At 36.1% G+C, this 15,231-nt stretch overlaps 1 protein-coding gene across 5 annotated transcripts in view; it reads right to left on the minus strand.

The window, feature by feature from the left end:
• Window positions 1-15,231, minus strand: part of CNTN5 (contactin 5) — a 672,838-nt gene that overhangs the window by 365,338 nt on the left and 292,269 nt on the right. For all 5 annotated transcript variants that reach the window (XM_069808329.1, XM_069808328.1, XM_069808331.1 and 2 more), the window contains one exon: window positions 5,889-6,018. In XM_069808329.1, coding sequence (XP_069664430.1) covers window positions 5,889-5,946 — 58 coding nt within the window. In that variant the 5' untranslated portion in view covers window positions 5,947-6,018. The remainder of the gene's footprint in view (window positions 1-5,888; window positions 6,019-15,231) is intronic.

Below are 15,231 nucleotides of genomic sequence, written 5' to 3' on the forward strand. Positions count from 1 at the left end.
TATATTTTTATATAATTCTATCAGTAAAAACCATGTGATTTAGTATCATATCTAATGCAATAAAAAATATTTTAAAAGTATCAGATTGCAACAGGCTGACTCTAAACAGTTTGTCACAATAAGACTTATCCACCAAATAAAAGGAAATAAAAAAATGAGGATATATGTGCAGGTTAAGGTTTCTCCATATTGGTGGTGACAATAGAATGACTGGAATCTGTTTTTCAGTGGGTGTCACAAATTTTTTTTGGAGAAAGGTTTGTAATGCCAGTTCCAAAGTGGAACTAATCTAAGTATTAGTTTGCTAGACAGTTCTTTGTATGATTGATAAAAGCTTGTTAGGAGGTAGGAACTTCTTAATGAAAAAAATGAAGTGTAATAAACTGAGAAAGTATAGTTAGGTAATTAAAATATGTTCTAGTATGCCAGTGATATTAGTGGATGTGTTACTACTGTTACGTCATGAACTATCAATCATTAGTTTTATTCTTGTATACATGACAATGTTTTTGTTCTGATTCTAATCATTGCTCACATTTACTATGGTGTTAGCCCTGAAGAGGCCTAACACATCAATTAATCAATTACTTCCATGCTAAAAGAAAGGCTTCTGGTGGTTGCCTAACATTTGGTAACCTGCAAGTTGAAGCACCACATATCAGCATATGACCATATCATTACATAGCCCCATCTAGGCATAAAAACCTAAATAATTTATTCCAGAATAAAACCCCACATGTGCAAACAAGCAGAAAAGTTTCTCATAAGAATACTTTCCTACATGCATACTCAAAGTGCCTCTTTTCATGACCATTTTTCCAGTTTTTAAGACTCCTGAATGCTCAACATTAAAGACACTTCAGGATTCTGGCAGCAGTAAATGATTTTTACCTTTCCATTTGTCTTTTGAATTAAGAATTATACAAAGTGCAACATTCAGCAGATAAGTGCTTTCCTTCCCAATTCAGTTAAGCACTGAATCCAAGAGAGAAAAAGTGGGTAGCAGTCTACCTTGGATTTCAACATTGCGACAAATTGTTCTTCTCTTGCTTTGCACTGTCTGCAAAAGCAGTATTTCAGGATGGGCAGTAGAAGGGATAAGTGTGTTCTGACTTTTCCATTTTGCTTGGAAGACTGAGAATGTGAAAGTTCCCAGGCGCTAGTACTTATCTAGAGGTCTTATCCGGGCTTTTGTGCTCAGCTATCAAAGATGACAAAGTTGCATGGTATTTGCTATGTCATCACCAGTGCAGAGCCCAGGAGGGGGCAGCGGGGGAGGGGGGGAAGGTGGGTAATTGTATAGGCTTATCAATGATGAATACTGGTCATTCATGTGTTCATCATTCGTCTGGCAGAGAAGAAACCTTTCACATACTGTCCGCTCTGATGTAGCAAGGACGTTGTCTAAAAGGGGGAGGAATAAAAACGAGGAATAGTCCTGGCACTCAGAGTGGTATGAATATTTTATATGGTTTGGTTAATGAGTTTATGAACCTTAGGCTATGAATTTTAATCCTGGCAGTGGCTGCTGGAATTCTGAAAGTCACATATTGAGCAGGTTTGAGATGCATTTTGGAAGCTGATAAGTGCAGATGATAGAGACAATTCCTAAAAGCCTCCAAGTAGCCAGATGGAGAGGGATGGACATAATAAAAGACAGGCAGCACCTCAGATTGCTGCCAGCTGTAGGTCAAAGCTAGACAGGACACTCGTGTTTGTTCCACATATGCTCTCTTACTTAGGAGCGTTTTTTGTAAGTGTCCATTCATATCATATTCTAGCAAGCAACTGTTAGAAAAAGTCATGCTGTTTTTAATTTTGAGCACCATACTGAGGGATACAGAGAAAAATTCACTATACATAGTGAGTTTTTGCTTGGTAGTGAGAATGGTTTATGTGAAAAGAAATGAACAGTACATAGAGATGAGGTTTAAGGACAAGTGTTTACCCACTTGGTGCTATGAGCAGTGACCACTGGGTCTCACAGGTACTGCCTCTATCTTGCAAAGCCTTGCTACTTTCATTATACCCATAATTTTATTGATGCCATGAATTATAAAGTCTTACAGAGAAAATGAGTCTTGCTTTGACCCGATTAATTTGAAGCGGGTAATAACATTGAAGAAGTAGATAAATGGGCAGGGGAGCAAAAAGTCATAAGGGATATATGTTAGATTAAAACAGAATCAGACCTCTATAAATGCCATTCACTCTATTATGTAATCTTTAGCATATATTTAAACTTTGAAACATCTTGTCACAGGCAGCAACAATTATTATAAAGAATGACAGGAGCCCTACTCTCAAGCTGGCTTTTGTCAAATGTCTTACATCTGCAAATAAAAGCCAGTCTTGCTTTTTTGATTAAACATGAGCTGGTAATCTGATGTGATTTCCTTCCATTTTAAAAATATTTCTCCTCTTCCTGAAACACAAAGAGACATACCTGTTTGTCTCATTCCAAGGTTAGGGAGTGCTGTTTTAAAGCAACACCTTCCAGCAATATTAAACTCCAGCTTCTCTGAGAAATCAGTGCAAGAAAATCTTAGCAACTATAGACAAAGAAAAGGTTCTCTGCTTAGCTGTTACTAGCACAAACCAAAAATAAATAGCCTTTACTATACACATAAAAGCAGACTACTAAGTGATTATGGGGAACCAGGACAGTAAAACCCCGGGAACATACCCCCAGTCCCATTGTATGTTGGACAGTGCAGCCCGAATCATTAGGTCATGATTATGCATGAAGAACAGACAGGTGACCAAATCCTCCAGAAGACAAAATTGCTGATGCCATACCCTGTATCATTCCATAGTTTTCCACTGAAAAATTACAATTACACCTGTTTAAATGCCCTGAACATATAATTTGTAACTGTATTTATACATATAAGCTCTCAAGAAAGTTAAAAATTACCAACAGATTAAATTCTGATGAACTTGATTTAAATCTAAGCTGGCTACCTCTGAACTCACTTTAGGTATTATTGTAACCAAATCAGATACGAAACGGTCCTTTGAATTTCAGATTAACAGTTCCCCCTTGGTAACCTGTTCCCTAAGAGATTGAGGTCTTTCCCTCCAGGAAAGCCTCATTGGAAGAAGAAAAAAAACCCAACAAAATATAAGTATGTTTTCCAACTGTCAGTTCAGAAGTGAGGCAAACCCTAGGTCTAAAATGACAGCTTAATTCTTCTTCAGCTCCAGTTTGGCTGGAAGGGCAATAATATGCCATAAGAAAAGAAAGAATATATTATCAATCTCGATACCTTATTTGCATCTGCTAATTATCAATATTTCATAAATGTAAACTTTCTGAGAATCTAAGTATATAACTGTGGGCTGTAGTCCCAGACTACCTTTTGCTTATACTAAAATAATTGAGTAAGAGATATAATTCAGTCCTCAGTCTTGTATTCAGAAAATAATACATTTTTCTCCACCCCAAAATTATTTTCCACATAGCTTAAACACACTTGCATACATTCATGCATAAGCAAACCCCAAAATACCATGTTCAGCCTTAAGATAAAAATGATATAAAAATAGTAGACACAAGCTAGAGAGGTCATCTATTCTCTTCTTGGATGATTTCCCTCACCACTGCAAAATCAATATAACAGTGTAATACTCTCTTCCAAACACTGGCTGCTGCTAAGAGTGATCCCATGATCTGATGATTTAATGGATAAGTACTGAATTTTAACACAGCTCAAAACAACAGGAATTGAATGAACTTTACCTTACTGTAGCAGCATCAATATCTATTGCTCTATCGTTAAGAATAGTGCATTCAGGCATCTAACTTAGTAGGCTACCTTGAAGTGCATCAGCTGTAGGAACTATTTCCAGTTGTAAACATGTTCTAGCAAGTGCTGTAATACAAAAGCAGCTCCAAATGCAGAATGATGTAATCAAATGTGAAAGGTATGGAGACAGTAAATTACCAGTTACGCTGATGATCTAATTAAAATAACTTTGAACCCAATTTTGTCATCTTTGGTTAATTTCAGCTCTTACAGCATTAAATTTTCTAATGAATGATTATTATTAATGAAATAATTACAAAATTATCTTTGTGTATGAGAAAAATATATGTGTTATCCCATTAGATTCAACAGCATGTGAAAACAAGTACTGCAGTTAGAAATGTTTTCTTACAGGAGTCTATATCTACTCCAGTAACATGGAATAAACCTTTAAGAATCCTAAAGAATCACAAATCAAAATGAAATGTAAAAAGAAGAATGCTTTACAAACCATCGGATATAAGTAGCAAGTTAACATATGAGAGAAATAGTTAATTTGAAACATAGTGCTGAATGACTGGCAAGAGTTTTCAGGATATTATGTTATTTCAATAAAATGCTTCTGTAAATACTGACGTTCAGTTTAAATTCTGAAGTAGTTACATATTTTAATGCTATCTTAGCATTAGTCTCTGCTAATGCTCTAAAGCCATTGCAAGATGTTGGTTTAATAAACATACCTAAAAAATGGCTGTGATAAACAGCTGAAACTCGTTCCTGCATATGCAATTTTAGTATACAGAATTGCCAACATATGAAACGTGTCTTAGATTTTGCAACATTATTGTGTTGTACAGAGTGAGATAATTCTATTTGGAGCAAACTCCACTACTTACAGGTGTTCTGTCTAACAGCAGCTGAGGGTAAAGAGATTTTAGCTATGTGAAACTAACTGCAGGCTCAGGTACATTAATTTCACTGTGTAATACCTTCTGACAGATGTTGACTTTTAACTCTTAAAGTTTGCAAGGTAGAAGATACAATTCTTAAGAAGAAACTCTAGATTTGAATTTCTGAAATGCTTCTGAATTTTGTGTCAATGTTTTTGGAAATCGTAACAATAAAAATACAATTTTCAACTTAAAAAGAATTAAAATTGCATTAATAGATTGTGGTTGTAAGACACTACCACTAGAATCACCAAATAGAAATGTTACCAACATTGATAATGTGCCTGAAAATACAAGACAAAAAAGAAAAATATTCCCCGGTCCAAAAGTAATGGACTTAAGATAATGAAGGTACATGAGGAAAACCAGATTAGATCAAACCGTTTCATGTATGCTTTCAAAGCATACATGCTGATATCCACAGGCATTTTCCTTTATTAAATTCCTGTGTCAAACACCACAGTATTATAACAAAATATTTTATTTCATTGACTTTTACTAAATTTCATCTTGCGATGACACAAAACCAAAAAGTTTTGGAAGAGTTTGAGAAAAGAGTAGCTTAGTTGAGAGGCAGTTGAGAGGTAGTGTAAGGGGCAGCATTAAGAAAATGGGGCAGCCAAAAAAAGATCAACTAGAGACAATATGCTATCAAATTACAAAAATTCTCATGTGAGAAGCCTAAATGATTATTGATCATTTTATCACTTGCAAAGGTGAAGACAACTAAGCTAATGCCAAGAGAAAAACCTGCAAAAGAAATACACTCACTACACAGACAAAAATCATAATGATCAGTAAAACATACACAGAATTAAGAAAAAAAGGAAACAACCTAATAACTAGTTTCCAAAACCAGAACACAATCCCGAAGTGAAACATTCCACAGTGGTTAGTCTTTAGGAAAGCACTGTGTAATTAATAGTTTTCCATTTTTTTCTTTTTTTTTTTAATAATAACCTGTCATCATCTTTTCAAATGAGATATGTAGCTGACCTCTCTTAATGTACAAACTAAAAGCAGATGGACAGTACTTGTAAGTCTCTAAATTTTTACAATTTCAGCACCTAGGCAAATACTTTTAGTAATGATGATGTTCTCTGGCATGCATTTACATCTTCCTGTTTCTGTTTGCAGTTCAAAGCCTTGAAACAATAAGCAGAGTTTTCTTGGTTTTGTTTTGATTTACCTGAAAGACAGCCAGTGAATGACAGAAACAGAAACAGTTTCCATGACAACCACATCATTGGTCGCAAAGGTCTTCAGTCCCTCTTTGTGCAGTTGTTAGCAACGTTGACGTTTCTTCATTAAAGCTTAGCCTAGTGAGACAAAGACAAATCTCTGTTAGGAAAATTAAAAATACCTTTCAATAATATGATAGACAATTCAAAAGACAGAGCTGGTCCTAATGCAACTGAAAGTCTAGTTTCAAAGAACTCTGTATGCGCAGGGGCAGGTCGCCTGACAGATACTCAGAGGGATCTTGTTCCAGTAGTTTCCTGTGTTAATAGCTGAAATGTCTGTCTGTGGCAGTGCTTTGTATATATACATGGATATCACCCTAAAGCTGTGTGTGTATTCAAGCTTTGAATTTCCAAAAAGCCAAACTTAGGCAGAAGATAGTACACATATCTTTCACAGGAAATGTATTCAAAGCATAAAGCTTGGCATGTGTTCTTCTTTTCCTGAAAGCAATATGTTGATATTTGGTATAAAGCATTTATAAAAGCCCAAAACAAAATAAAAATTTGCTCTAGGAAAATTCAGGCATTTTTACTACTTGAAAATTGGCTTGAAATGGATTCCAGTTTCTTCCATTTTACTCATTGTGTAAAGATTCTACCAATACATTTGAAACAACCACCATTTATACAGAACAAATTATTCATACTTATCTCCTTCTACCGCTCCTCAGATTTTTGTTTCCTATGCGTCCCATGACTCTTACATACATCTTGACTGACTACATCTTTGATCACTGTGTTCTTAGCTATCCCTTTAACAATATCAGTAACTTTAACACACTGGAACTTAAAAGATTTTGTGTTCAAATGACTGAAAACTCAGTCCAAAATACGAGAAGTTTCAGGTGGTTACGTATAGACATGAGTGTACTTCTGGTCTTTGACTTGAAAAACATCAAGCTGCAAACATAAAGTTCATTTCTTACACTTAATTAGTCATATCTGTTTAAGAAGCCTTTATCCTCTTCTTGGAGCCCAAGGAATCTTCAGCCCCTGGAGGTTGTGTCCACAGCTACAAGAGCAATTCCATAGGGCAGAACAATGAGACAAAGGAGAATTTGCTTTGTTCCCCTATCAAACCCCTTTGGGGGATAATATGACTCCTTCAGATTATAATCAGTTTAGCTACATGCCACACTTGCTGTTTCAGGGATCTTACCTGTATGTTAGAACACTCACAGTAAGAGAGCAGAGGCAGAGCTCAACACAGTTGTCAAAAAAAAATAACAACTTCGTAATGTAAGAGTAGGCTCCTGCTGGATTATTCCATTTCAACTCTCTGAGCATCTCTAGTTGTAACCTATTTTGACAGTCTTTCCCTCATACGTAGGGACAAACATGTATGTATACACATATAGAGAGAGACACACAGTGTGAGCACAAGACGATAGCATCTGTTTATGTTGCTGGGAGTTACTCCTGAAACAATCTAAAGGTGTAACTTGTCAGCTTTCATTTATACAGCACAGCAAGTACAACTCAGAGAAAAATTCCCATTTAGGATTGTACTTCCTTCCAGGTAACTCAGACCAGGCAAACTTAATATTGGGTGTACACATTAATATAAGCATCTCTGAAAGAGAACATAACAATCTGGTAGTCAAGTGACTTTACACATAGTGCCTGTAGCTCATCTAAACCTCCACAGGAAACCTCCTCAATTAATTATTAATGTCAGCTGCCTTTGTTTTTCACTTCAGTGATAATCTGCTTTTCAGTCACTGTGTTCCTTTGGTTAGTGAATTATCTCATTCAGCATTCTTTGCTGGCCAGGCCTTTGGGAAATAAGTATTTTCATTAATATTTAAATTTTTCCCTTATGGCCATATCTGTTAAAGAGGGTAAAGCACAGCTTCCCCCCCCCCCCCAACTTTATTACTCTTTCTTCTTTCTCTTTTCCTCACTTCTCTTCAGCTGCTTTTATAATGGTGTAACGCAGAAATTATGTTAACTTGGCGATTTCTCTGTTGCATAAAGAGGGGAAAATATACCACCATTTCCAGCATTAAAGTGGGAGATTGTTGTTATTGATATTAGTATTAGGTATTATTGTGCGTATTGGATCAGACTGTTAAAAAATAATATTAAAGGTTGTGATTGGTAGAGCAGAAACAGGATGAGGAATAACTGGAGGGAAGCAATGGGAACATCAAAATAAGAGATGCACTTAAACACATTTCTCTTGGAAACATGATGATTTTAAGCTCTCTGGTAAAAAAAAAAAATATAAAAGTTTCATTAAAGACAACAGAGTTATGGCAACTTGTGCCAGATAAGGAGCCTATAGCTAAATAGCTATAACAACTTTTACGTGACAGCCATTAACTGTGACCTACATAACCTGACCTTATCAATGTAAAACAAACTTCAGTCCTGTTACACAAGCATATTAAAATGTAAAAGCAGAGCACAATGACAGCGAGATGCTCTGAATTAAGTCATGAATGTTGGACACTGACCTTCCTATTAGATATTTGTTGTATAAATATGTTGGTTTATCTTGGTAAGAAAATTACTAGCAAAACAAGCAAGGGCAAAATATGTCACTGTATACCTTTTTGAAAAACTAGAAATCTTGATTATTATCATAAAAAAAGGATTTTGCATCTTGTCGTGGTTTAACCCCAGCCAGCAACTAAGCACCACGCAGCCGCTCACTCACTCCCCCCCCCACCCAGTGGGATGGGGGAGAAAATCAGGAAAAGAAGTAAAACTCCTGGGTTGAGATAAGAACGGTTTAATAGAACAGAAAAGAAGAAACTAATAATGATAATGATAACACTAATAAAATGACAACAGTAGTAATAAAAGGATTGAAATGTACAAATGATGCGCAGGGCAATTGCTCACCACCCGCCGACCGACACCCAGCCAGTCCCCAAGCGGCGAATCCCCGCCCCCCACTTCCCAGTTCCTAAACTAGATGGGACCTCACAAGGTATGGAATACACTGTTGGCCAGTTTGGTTCAGGTGCCCTGGCTGGGCATGAGAAGCTGAAAAATCCTTGACTCTAGTCTAAACACTACTGAGCAACAACTGAAAACATCAGTGTTATCAACATTCTTCACATACTGAACTCAAAACATAGCACTGTACCAGCTACTAGGAAGACAGTTAACTACATCCCAGCTGAAACCAGGACACATCTTTACTTTTTTTTTTTTTCTATATTTCTTGTTTCTTCAGGGATACCCAACAAACACTTTACTGGCCATATGGACAAACGGAATGCATAGCAACAAAGTAGGGTTATGGTACATCCGAGAATTGAGGAGTACAGTTCATACAGTCTGACAAAGTCATTGCTATTGCATATATGGGGCTACCACATGGCATGAGGGATAATCACAAAAGGTGCTTTCTAGGAAATAATAAAGGCAAGTACATGAAAATGCTATATTTAATCAATATAGGCATATAGTCTAATTTCTGCTCTGGATTTAGTGAAAGGATGTACTCCCAGCTTTACTATCAAAGGCTGTCATCTGATCTTTTGGATAACTGGGCTCTCACTTTTATAAAGTCTTGGGTGATTGAAGAATTCCTTTATGCTTATAGCAAAAAGACCAAAGCTGCACTAAATCCATTAAGAAGAGCATCTTTGTTCTTACAGAAAAAAGAAAAAAAAAGGAGTGTTACTGCTTTAAAAACAGTTAATGAATATTCTCTTTAACCTTGTAAGAAAGTTGTCGTTCTTGCAACTGGCTCATTCTTAAAGTAGCTTAAGGGTGTACATTCAAGCTGTATTCAGTTGTTCCTGGTTTGAAAATCACAAAAATCCAGGTGGCTTGTTTGGAACAGTTCGTAGGCTTCATTGGTAATTCAGTGTGAGAAAAGAAAATGAAGTTGTCCAGAATATACTATGTTCTATTGATATCTTTTGCATAATAGCATGATTTGACAAAGCTCTACATTCTAGTTTTTAAAAGTAAGGATGGAATGTCTACCATTTGTTGAGTGTTTTTTCCTGTCCTGATCTTATTCTGGTTTCTTCATAAAATATGCAGATTCAGTGAGCTTTTTTTTTTTTAATAATTTTTTAATAATTGGGATATGTACTTTCCTGATGACAATTTGTAAAAATCAGTGATCTAAAATAAAGTTGATGTATATAGTGTGCAGCAAGTAATTTATCTAACAAATTTAACTTCTTTTTCTGCACAAAGAATTAGCAGATGCGGTTTTCAATTTCCACATGATACTATCCATAGTCCTTTGTTTTCCACAGAATTCTGTGTTCTGATTGTAGACAACTTATTAAAACATTCACCATCTAGTTTGTTTTAATGAATTGTTTTGGTTAGTGGTGACAGGGTGGTTATTGTCTCATGGTTCTCACTCCCAAAAGAATTTGTGAATACTTAGAGCATGTGTACTAATGCAATGTTGTCAACACCAATGTGCAAGAGTCTTGAACTAGACTCAGTAAAACCATGGTCTTTCTAATAACAATACCACCTACTATCATTAATGTTTGTTTTCTGGCACTTAGGATAAATATATATTCAACTGCAAAGATTGGTTCTTTTTTAAATTAAAATAGTTAAGAAGTGAAGCTTTTAGCGTAGATGCTGTGATACTGATATCAAAGTGCTTCCTTCCATTATCACTACCTTATTTCCCTTTTCCATCATATTCGTATTTATCAGTTTATCTGTATCAACAAGAAAGGGATGATTACTTAAATCCACATCCTCCCTCAAAGCAGTGTAACACAAGTCTTTGTCTCTACAGTGACTATACTGCTCAGAGGAAAGGATGTGACTTGTTGCAAAAAAAAGTTTTCTCTGTAATATTTCTTTTTCCTATATCAATATATATTAGAGGAAAGCTCAAGTCACTGGCACTTCAAATTCTTTAATTTTTCCTTTCCTTTAGAAAAAGGAATATGCTCACAGGTAATGAAGAAATAACGCCAGTGATAAGCAATTCTGATGTTCTACATGGACTTGGAAGAGCAGGAACTGAAGAGAGTAGGAAATTAAGCTATTGCCACCCACATGTCTGAATGGAAAGAAAACAAATAGCATATCCTATGAAGAACAGATATACTTACGTGGTTTTAGATAGTATTTTTAGGAAATATTTTTCTTCACATTTAGTAAGTGGAGGATATTGGCCTAAAGTACAACTAAACTCCTAATAAGATTCCTCAAGGTGGCAAACCTATGAAATCAATAAATGCAATGAGCTACGTATCACTGACTAGGGTCTCTATAAAAGGCTTGTTATACTCTTGGAAAAAGACAGAGGTCTAACTGAAGATCCAGCTTAAAGCACTGAAATACAGCCTTCTAATCAACACCGAAGTCTCTGTCCCTCCCTGCACAACCTTTACTTCAATCAGGACTTGGAAGACATGAACCGAATTGCTGCAGTCAGCAGTTCAGCCCGTCTTCCTTGCTCCCATGAGTATCAGGCCTGGTAATGCTCAGTCCATGGAGAATTACAGGCTTCAGAAAAGCAAAGGCTCAGATGTTACAAAGTTCATCATGAACAGAGGAGATAGCTTGGCTGGAAGTTTTTAAAAAGAGCTTGCCTGTTGAGAGTTCCCTGATGATATATTTACATATAAAGTTAACTACCAGACCATGATTATGACAGACACTGGTTATACGGAATATAAATAACGTCTATTGAGTTCATGTTCCTGCTTGCTTTCAATAAAGAATTAATTTGCTCAGTCCAAATCTTTTTGACAATACTATTTACAAAATGGTTTAAATTTAATAAAAACATATTAAGTTAATATTTGATAAAAGTCATACCATAGACACTTTTACAATGAAATGTCAGTGGAATTTGTTATAGGACAAATGAAAGTGAAATGATATTAAGCCAATGTAAACAGCAAGGCGTCTTGTAGGATTGATTATCACCCCAAGGGAAGATCATTTATTTTCTAGGTTTAATAATAGTTCAACCTATTGTAAAGAAAATTTAATAAAGCACAAGTTTTAGCAGTTTCATAAAACAATTTCTGAGTTGTTTTATGAACACTTAATTTACTGTTAACAATATTAAAAGTTTATTCTGCAGTGGAACCTTTCCCTGTCAGGTTCCTCCTGGCAAGCAACCAGGACTTTCAATATCTAAATTAATATTTTATAAGGGTTTTTTTGTGCATGATATTAATATAGCTTCCAAACATACCAGTCAAGTTCTAGAAAGAAGCATAGAATGTTACTCTACAAAAGAAGCAAATTGGCTATTTCTGAAATGTGGATCAATCACAATTTCTATATTGGTGAATGAGCATCTGAACTACTTCTCTGAAAAATAATAAAAAAAAAAAAATTATTTCAAATGCTGAATAAGAATCTCAAAATGCCTATGAGTCCAAGACGTTCTAAATTATTCTGATGAACTAAACCTGTTTTGAAAACTGTGCACAGTACCCATAAAATAAGAAATTAATACTGTATTAAACATTGATTATTTTCTAGTATTTTAATATATTTGCACATACATACTTAAAAAAAGAGGTTTTGAATGAAAGATGCAGAACGTCTCCCTTTCCAATACATACATATCAAGCTGGTGATGCAAGCAAGGAAATGATAACATTTCAGCCAATCGACCGAATTTTCATTGTGTTTAATATTACTATTTTACCAAATCAACCATTAATAAGTATAGCGGAGGTTAACAAAATCATTTGACCAAGAAGGCTGGTTTAATGTTGAATTATTTCACGGATCTTTCAATGTTACTTGCTAGAGGAGCTAGATCCTCTTTGGGATTCTCACTGCAAATCAGACATAAAATGTCATCATTGTGCTCAGGGGAAGGAGTAGACGGCAGAAATGGTTCTCAGCTTCTTTAAACTAGCAATAGTGAGATGCTGCTATTTGGCTACATTCACTTGAATATAGCATGAAAAAATTACAATACTGCTTAGGGAAGTCAAGTGACTCAGTATATCCCTTTAGGTGCTGGGTGCTTAGAAGGGCTACAACCATGGACTCCTGTGCTACTCCCAGGCACCGAGACAGCTCCAACATGCTGCTCCCACTATAAGGCATGGACGTGTTCTGTGGTGAATAAACACCTATGGGATGAGGCCTTCTGAGAAGGAAAGCAGTGGAATTAATTCTGGGTTTGTTTTTTTTTTCCCCCCATCCATTTGTCAAACAGACTGACAGTTTCTAAAATTCAGCTCACATTTCAGAGAAGCAGCAGCTGCTGGGGATGAAGCAGTTTAAAAAGTCTTGCTGCTCTTGCTTAGGTATGTGAATGGGCACTGCAACACAGATTGACAGCGTGAATGGGCACTGCAACACAGATTGACAGCATGATTTTCCAGTTTCTTAAAGCCTGGACTGGAAAAGTAACAGATTTGCTCACAACTACCACAGTTAAGCTCTCTGGTTTCTTGTATGAACTTTATGAACAGTTATTTCTTAAAGTCCCACAAGCCCTTATGACACTGTCCTCAATTTTTTTGCAGTTATGTCAATATTAATCACATTTAAGTAGTAGGAAATAAAGAGGAAAATTATGTATAACTTGACACTTTGGAAATTAGGTATATAACTCTCTTGTTAGTAAATGAAGAGAAATAGACAACCTGAAGGAAAATTCATTCAAACCATTTTTGAACAGCTATTTTGGGAGTGAGATGAGCAACCTTATTCTTTTTGCTAACTGTGATGGAAACCTGATTGCAGCAGAAGCCTAGACAGCTACCCTAAATTATTCGATTAACTTTCAGATGGCTAAAACTGAGTGATAGCAGTCCTCACTTGTTTGTTCTAGCCTGTTTGAAAGCTTCCACAAGATATGAAAAATTGAACCGGTCATTTAACTCCTATCCCAGTGGTTTTACAATAAAATCACTCTTCCTCTGTGATGAACATTCTTCAGTATTTTCCTTTAATTATTCAGTAAATATATTCAAGCACTTTTATTAAGTTGTACAGATGCACTCAGAGAACTCGAGAAGTTCAGGGTGGAACAGACACAGAATTGTGGGTCATGTTAGTGACCTGCCCTCAACCTGCATTGTTTGTATTAGACTTGATTTATTTGCAACCTAAAATTGCAGGAAAGAACGTATATTCTTACGCTACTCTTTTCAGGCCCACTTATTTATTTCCAAATTCCTCTGGGAGGTTGTAAGATGTGCCAGAGTAATCACATCTGGAAATTGTCTTTTCTCTGCCAAGCAGGGGGATTAAGGACAAAGATAAGACCAGCATGACACTGCTGTTGTTTTGTGTCTCAGCCCTACTCAGTAGATCTACCTCTAAAGCATAAGAGGAGCAGCTCATCTTGGCCTCTCTTCTGCAGCAGCCAACTAGTGCCAAGAGGGAAGATGACTGCAGTTAAATAAATATCCTTGACTGCCACTTGCATCTGGTATTATATCAGCCCGTATAAATAAGCACAGCTTAAGCCTTCCACTTAATGCAGCTGCCAGACTAACCATATTATGCATTTTAATAACACAAAACAGCATCACTACTCAGCTCTCTACAAGGATATAAAAACCTGCAGATTGTGTGTATATCATGCTTTGAAGTAGTGGCCGCAATCTCTCTGTGGACCTGTAAATTCAATTCATTTCTGTGCTCACTTCCAGACAAATCAGCTCTGGCATAACAGGGTGTATTGTGCACCAGGGTGTTCAATACGACACATGAAAAGGATCAATAAATTTTCTGTGCCTAAGATGTGAGATCCTATTCACTTTATAAAGCAGATGCAGGGCAGGCTCCCAAAAGTGTGTTAAGGAGAATTAAGATCCTTCAATACCCTGCTTACTTTTTGCATATGGGCCTTACATGATGCTGTTAGCCTGTCAGAAGGACATTCATACAAAAAGGATGTAGGCTACATGCAGTGAGTGGAGGAGGCTGTTTCATGTGTAGAGAGGATGGGAGATACAAAGGAAGGTTTGTGTGGAAAGAGATTGTATGTGAATGACCCGTCAGTGGGTATATGCTACAAGTCTGCCTCAATGCCAATCCAGAAATTAGAAAAATGACAGTACTATATAGAAAACTTGTCTTGATGTTTCATTCCTGAGGCCCAGGTCAATACCTCTGTTAGTCACTGTGGCAGATTTCACATTAGTTTAGCCCTCAGGTTTAGGAAATGAGACTAGTCTTAATCAATTATTTTATTTTAACATAATATATAATCAACTAAATACAAAATATTAGCTAAAAAGTTCAATCTAATCACAGAATCATAGAATCACAGAACCATTTAGGTTGGAAAAGGCCTTTAAGATCATCAAGTCCAACCATTAACCTAATGCTGCCAAGTCCACCACTAAACCA

Source organism: Haliaeetus albicilla, chromosome 20, assembly GCF_947461875.1.
Source record: "Haliaeetus albicilla chromosome 20, bHalAlb1.1, whole genome shotgun sequence".
In the NCBI taxonomy this organism is placed as follows: Eukaryota; Metazoa; Chordata; class Aves; order Accipitriformes; family Accipitridae; genus Haliaeetus; species Haliaeetus albicilla.